Source organism: Astatotilapia calliptera, chromosome 3 (genome assembly GCF_964374335.1).
Source record: "Astatotilapia calliptera chromosome 3, fAstCal68.1, whole genome shotgun sequence".
NCBI classification, from domain to species: domain Eukaryota; kingdom Metazoa; phylum Chordata; class Actinopteri; order Cichliformes; family Cichlidae; genus Astatotilapia; species Astatotilapia calliptera.
The window spans coordinates 10,535,037-10,542,200 of record NC_137424.1 but is presented as its reverse complement, the minus strand read 5'-3'; the positions used below and the strand labels follow the sequence as shown (position 1 = coordinate 10,542,200).

The 7,164-nt window shown below is 43.1% G+C and overlaps 1 protein-coding gene across 1 annotated transcript in view; it reads right to left on the bottom strand.

Moving 5' to 3' along the window:
* Positions 1-258: 258 nt before the first annotated feature.
* Positions 259-7,164, bottom strand: part of LOC113017667 (NACHT, LRR and PYD domains-containing protein 12-like) — a 174,693-nt gene continuing 167,787 nt past the window's right edge. The window contains exons 12-17 of the mRNA XM_080298038.1: positions 6,364-6,419; positions 6,017-6,231; positions 1,975-2,228; positions 1,418-1,537; positions 1,179-1,320; positions 259-1,035 (exon numbers count right to left, since the gene is read on the bottom strand). Coding sequence (XP_080154164.1) covers positions 716-1,035; positions 1,179-1,320; positions 1,418-1,537; positions 1,975-2,228; positions 6,017-6,231; positions 6,364-6,419 — 1,107 coding nt within the window. The 3' untranslated portion in view covers positions 259-715. The remainder of the gene's footprint in view (positions 1,036-1,178; positions 1,321-1,417; positions 1,538-1,974; positions 2,229-6,016; positions 6,232-6,363; positions 6,420-7,164) is intronic.

Here is a 7,164-nt window from a genome sequence, read left to right as displayed (position 1 = left end):
TTGTGGTGTTAATGAAGCTGCAGGCACAGCTCCTTTCAGCATGGCCGGAGGAGAGGTGTACTGGCAGTCGCGTGACACACACAGATCAGACACTTATTTCTGTGTTGCACATGTGCAGTAAAGAGCCAAAGACCCAAGTGCTGTCTCCTGCCTCTTACTTTCACGCCAGAACACAACGCAATGACGGGTGTAACACATGAACGGGTTACACGAACAGGAAGCTCAAACTGTTTAAAAACACGAATTCAAACTCCAGCATAAGAAAGCAAACAGCAAAACTTTATTTATACAGGCAGAAACACAAAATGCTGCTCAGAGCAGAAGCTAGCACAGACGAGAACCTCAGTAATCAGATTGTAAACACTGATCATGTGATTCAACATGTTATTCCAGCATTAAAGGTAAAAACAGCTTCAGTTATATTGTTGGAAACAGACGCCGGTCACAGATAACTTGAGGTGTTGCTCTTCAACCTGTAGATGTGGTTCAGCATCTACAGGTTTGAGCTTCACATATTTCCTGGTTTGTGCACTAATAATGAGCAGCCCAGAGACTTACCGAGGTCCCAGACTCTGCTTCAGTCCATCCAATGTCCTGCTCAGCTTCTAGTCAGAGTCCAGGTTTTAATAAGAACTAAAGTCCAGTTTCCAACACACACATGAAGATCACAATAATGACACTGTCAGTGGTCTTTGAGATTTATTAGAAATCTGTCTTATCTTAAGTTCAGCTCTATGAAAAGGCATGGATCCTCCTCACGGAGAGCAGCGATCAGGAGTGAGGTGGCTATACTTCCTTTTCGTCGCACTGTGTCAATAACCTCTCGTGCTTTATCTGCTTTGCTCTGCTGTGATCTGACTGATTCCATCTCCTGCTCATTGATAATATGCTGCTCCAGGAGTTTATCCAGAAGTTTGTTTAAAACAGGTTCAGACACTCTGTCAATAAACTGTGAGCGAACTGTGAGCAGCCTCTCGTCTGCCGGGACTCCGGACTCATCTGGGACATTTCTCATTAAGGTTTCTGTTCTTGGTGCTGAAGGAACAAAGAAAGATAGACATTTAATAGCACTCTGAACTGAGGATGAAAAGAGAAGTATGATTTCAGTTGAAGTTTTATAAAATATAAAATAAAAAGTTTGTAGGGTAATTTCTGCTGGTATTTGGCAGGAATCTTACCTGGCAGGCAAACAGATGATTTCCAGATTTCATTCCCCTCTTGGTCTTTGACTATCAGACTCACAAACCCTGAATTTGTATTCAGGAAAACTTGAAATGTTGGATGATAATTTGGGCCAGACTTTGAGCGAAACTGTGTTTGCTAAACAACAACAGAAAGGTGCCATTTTCATGACGAGTGGGTTATCCAGGACTTTCATTTCATTTCAGCAGCATATAGTTTCTAACTGCTGACTCACCTTCGGCTGTATTATCCTGCTCTCAGGCTCACAGTGGACACTGTACCTTTGACCGAAGCTGAAAAGACAGTCAGCAGGGGTCTGGAGGTATTCAGCATCATCGTGTTGTTGGGCAGACACCTGCAGTGACAGGACAGTTTATTATGCTGGTAATGTTAATAAGTCTATTCACCTGTAGAGCTCATTTAAACATATCAGGTGTAGAATATCATGTGTCAGTATGAATCAAAAACAATCATTCTTGAGATAGAATAGCTTTGCAGAGAAAAAAAGCTCCATGATTTTATTTTTATCAGTGAAGTGTCAGATCTGACATTATGGGTCACAAACATCAAATGTTCACAGCTTAGGGTCATTACTGGGAGTGAATAAAGAAGAGCAGTGATTGGTCAACAATGTGGGTAAGAAAAGTTAAATGGAGCCTGACTCTTTGTCTCAGGTAATCAGAGTGGAGTGACCAGTAAACCTGTACATAACTTTAGTTTATTATCAGAAAGCTGCTGAGAATCATTTGGATTCTGAGAGGACCACAGAGTGAAGATGATGAAACTATTTACCTCTGACAATGGGATATTTTCCTGGAGTAGAAACACATTGATTCTTGCAGGCTCTGAAGGTCGGAAGAACAGCAGAACTTGGCCATTTACTGTTATGTTCAGGAGCCGCTTAAAATCATCCCAGATGACGCCCCACCCAGAGAGGTGAGGAACCTTCACAACCACATGGGTGGCAGTGATCTCCAGCGGCTCCAAGATGCTCATCCCATCATCAGAGATGTGGGCAACAGACAGCAGGCCATCAACACACAGCGCTGTGAAAGGAAAGAGCTTTTCATTCTGAGAGTTCAGATTTACTTCTCACCTTATCTGAGGATTACATCTCCTGCAAACAAGTTCCCCTCCATCCTTTTTTGTTATAAATGTGAACAGCCCAAAACTTTTGCATTATTCATTACATAAAGCTCAGAACTAGGCATCAGTTATGTTACACGTTTGTGCAGTTATATATGTTCTTGGTTTGTAATTCATTTGAAAGCCTGATGCTTAACATTGTCCACCCCAGCTGTGAAACTCAGAAACCAGTCTTACTTGTTATCATCTATCGTCCACCTGGGCCTTACACAGAGTTTCTGTCTGATTTCTCAGACTTTATATCTAATTTAGTTCTGAGCTCAGATAAAATAATTATTGTGGGTGATTTTAACATCCATATAGATGCTAAAAATGACAGCCTCAACATGGCATTTAATCTGTTATTAGACTCAATTGGTTTCTCTCAAAATGTTAAAGAACCCACCCACCACTTTAATCACACTCTAGATCTTGTTTTAACATATGCATAGAAACTGAACATTTAACAGTGTTTCCTGAAAACCCTCTCCTGTCTGATCATTTCCTGATAACATTTACAATAATTGATTACACAGCGGTGGAGAGTAGACTTTGTCAAAGTAGATTTCTTTCTGAAAGTGCTGTAACTAAGTTTAAGAATATAATCCACCCACTGTTATCATCTCCAATGCCCTGTACCAACACAGAGCAGAGCAGCTATCTGAACGCTACCCCAACAGAGGTCGATTATCTTGTTAATAATTTCACCTCCTCACTATGTACGACTCTGGATACTGTAGCTCCTGTGAAAACGAAGGTCTCTAATCAGAAGTACCTGACTCCGTGGTATAATTCTCAAACACGTAGCCTAAAGCAGATGACTCGTAATCTGGGGAGGAAATGGCGTGTCACAAATTTAGAGGATCATCATTTAGCCTGGAGAAATAGTTTGCTGCTTTATAAGAAAGCCCTCCGCAAAGCCAGAACATCTTACTATTCATCACTGATTGAAGAAAATAAGAACAACCCCAGGTTTCTCTTCAGCACTGTAGCCAGGCTGACAAAAAGTCAGAGCTCTTTTGAGCCAACCATCCCTTTAACGTTAACTAATAATGACTTCATGAACTTCTTCACAAATAAAATTTTTATCATTAGAGAAAAAATTACCAATAATCATCCCACAGATGTAATATTATCTACAGCTACTCTTAGTACCATTGATGTTAAGTTAGATTCTTTTTCTCCAATTGATCTTTCTGAGTTAACTTCAATAATTACTTCCTCCAAACCATCAACGTGTCTTTTAGACCCCATTCCTACAAAACTGCTCAAAGAAGTCCTGCCATTAATTAATTCTTCGATCTTAAATATGATCAACCTATCTCTAATGATCGGCTATGTACCACAGGCCTTCAAGCTGGCTGTAGTTAAACCTTTACTCAAAAAGCCATCTCTAGACCCAGCAGTCTTAGCTAATTATAGGCCAATCTCCAACCTTCCTTTCATATCAAAAATCATTTTTAAGAGTAGTTGTCAAACAGCTAACAGATCATCTGCAGAGGAATGGTTTATTTGAAGAGTTTCAGTCAGGTTTCAGAGCTCATCACAGCACAGAAACAGCTTTAGTGAAGGTTACAAATGATCTTCTTATGGCCTCTGACAGTGGACTCATCTCTGTGCTTGTCCTGCTAGACCTCAGTGCAGCGTTCGATACTGTTGACCATAATATCCTATTAGAGCGATTAGAACATGCTGTAGGTATTACAGGTACTGCGCTGCAGTGGTTTGTATCATATCTATCTAATAGACTCCAGTTTGTGCATGTAAATGGAGAGTCCTCTTCACACACTGAGGTTAATTATGGAGTTCCACAGGGTTCAGTGCTAGGACCAATTCTGTTTACATTATACATGCTTCCCTTAGGCAGCATCATTAGAAGACATAGCATACATTTTCACTGCTATGCTGATGACACCCAGCTCTATCTGTCCATGAAGCCAGATAACACACACCAATTAGTTAAACTGCAGGAATGTCTTAAAGACATAAAGACCTGGATGGCCGCTAACTTTCTGCTTCTTAATTCAGATAAAACTGAGGTTATTGTACTCGGCCCTGAAAAGCCTAGAAATATGGTATCTAACCAGATTCTTACTCTGGATGGCATTACCTTGGCCTCCAGTAACGCTGTGAGGAACCTTGGAGTCATTTTTGACCAGGACATGTCCTTCAATGCACATATTAAACAAATATGTAAGACTGCGTTCTTCCATTTGCGCAACATCTCTAAAATTAGAAATATCCTATCTCAGAGTGACGCTGAAAAACTAGTTCATTCATTTATTACTTCCAGGCTGGACTACTGTAATTCATTATTATCAGGATGTCCAAAAAACTCGCAGAAAAGCCTTCAACTAATCCAAAATGCTGCAGCAAGAGTCCTGACAGGGACTAGAAAGAGAGAGCATATTTCCCCTGTTTTGGCTTCCCTTCATTGGCTTCCTGTTAAATCCAGAATTGAATTCAAAATCCTGCTCCTCACGTACAAGGTCTTAAATAATCAGGCCCCATCTTATCTTAATGACCTTGTAGTATCATATCACCCTATTAGAGCACTTCGCTCTCGCTCTGCTGGCCTACTTGTTGTTCCTAGAGTATTTAAAAGTAGAATGGGAGGGAGAGCCTTCAGTTTTCAGGCCCCTCTTCTGTGGAACCAGCTTCCAGTTTGGATTCGGGAGACAGACACTATCTCTACTTTTAAGATTAGGCTTAAAACTTTCCTTTTTGCTAAAGCATATAGTTAGGGCTGGACCAGGTGACCCTGAATCCTCCCTTAGTTAGGCTGCAATAGATGTAGGCTGCCGGGGGATTCCCATGATGCATTGAGTTTTTCCTTTCCAGTCACCTTTCTCACTCACTATGTATTAATAGACCTCTCTGCATTGAATCATATCTGTTATTAATCTCTGTCTCTCTTCCACAGCATGTCTTTATCCTGTCTTCCTTCTCTCACCCCAACCGGTCCAGAGCGTTCTCACTCCCGAGGCGTAACATGTCGACGTTTTGTCACGTCCCGCGGCGTTCCTGGGGAACGCGAAAGGAGACCTTCGGCGTTCTTATGGTACGCGGCGGGTTATGGCTGAAATCCAGTTAATGACACTCCCGCGGTAATAGACGTTCCAGCCCTGTATTCCAGCCCTAAACCTAACCTTATCCCTAGCCCTAACCATAACCTTATTCCTGACCTTAACCAGGTCTTTAATGATGTTAAATAGCGTGTTTCTAAGCGATTTGAAGAAAAAGAGCGAACATGTGTAGATTCAGTCCAGACGGTTCTCATATGTCCTCTTTTTTCCGAGGTCGTCATTTAGGAACGTGGTGGGTAGCCGAAAACGTAATATGGTGACGATTTGTCACCTAGCGTAAAATGTTACGCTTTGGGAGTGAGAACGGGTTGACCGGTCGCAGCAGATGGCCCCGCCCCTCCCTGAGCCTGGTTCTGCCGGAGGTTTCTTCCTGTTAAAAGGGAGTTTTTCCTTCCCACTGTCGCCAAAGTGCTTGCTCATAGGGGTCATATGATTGTTGGGTTTTTCTCTGTATCTATGAAGCGCCTTGAGGCGACTTATGTTGTGATTTGGCGCTATATAAATAAAATTGAATTGAATTGAATTATAAATAAACTGCATTGTGGTTATTTGTATGATAAAGAACAGTTCATATTAGCTGAGCACCACACAGTAACACAGATGTTTCACAGCACAGTGCTCACCCTCCTTTGTTTCACAGTGTGGCAGGTGGAGCTCCCAGACTGCATCCACAGAGCATGTGATGTTAAACAGCGGCCCTGCAGCTGTTTTTCCAGCTGATTGAAGGAGGCTCTCATCCCATTGGACAGTCCTGTACAACAGCTCTGCCTCCTGAGCCATAACAAACACTAGTCTGGTCAGAGTACACTGGAACACACCTGGACCAGCACACCTGAACCTGTAGGACACAGAAGGGCTGAAGCACTCCAACCAGCCTGTATGAGCTGAGGTCTGATCACCTCCAGCTGTATCACGCATCTTGTCACATCATTAAATACATGTTATCAACCTAATGTGAATTTAGAAGCACCTGTAGGAGATGTGTGTGGATTCAGTTTGTACTTGAGGGGTGAAGCTTGATGGAGCCTGGAATTCAGAGAGGAAATACATCAGCTGTTTAAAGCCGCAATAAACAAGTAAACGGAGAACAAACTATACAGAGTACACCCATCCATCCATCATCCATCCATTTTCTTCCGCTTTATCCGGGGCCGCAGGGGCAGCAGCCTAAGCAAAGAGGCCCAGACCTCCCTCTCCCCAGCCACCTCCTCCAGCTTATCCGGGGGAACACCAAGGCGTTCCCAGGCCAGCCAAGAGATATAATCTCTCTAGCGTGTCCTGGGTCTGCCCCGGGGCCTCCTCCCGGTGGGACATGCCCAAACACCTCACCCATGATGCGCCCAGGGGGCATCCTTGTCAGATGCCCAAACCACCTCAGCTGGCTCCTTTCGATGTGGAGGAGCAGCGGCTCTACTCTGAGCCCCTCCCAGATGGCTAAACCTCTCACCCTATCTCTAAGGGAGAGGCCAGCCACCCTTCGGAGGAAGCTCATTTCTGCCGCTTGTATTCGCAACCTCGTTCTTTCAGTCATTACCCACAGCTCGTGGCCATATGTGAGGGTAGAAACATAGATGGACCACACAGCTAGTGGCGTGTGCCCCTAGGCACACAGAGTACACATCAGGTGTTATCTGTACACACTTTCAAAACTGCGAGTAACATACTGACAATGACACAGAATCTTAAACCTGACTGGTTGTCTGCCCTGTGCTTTAACACGCCTGACAAATTTCTGTGCTGAAGGCCTCTTTTTTGTATCACAAGACAATCA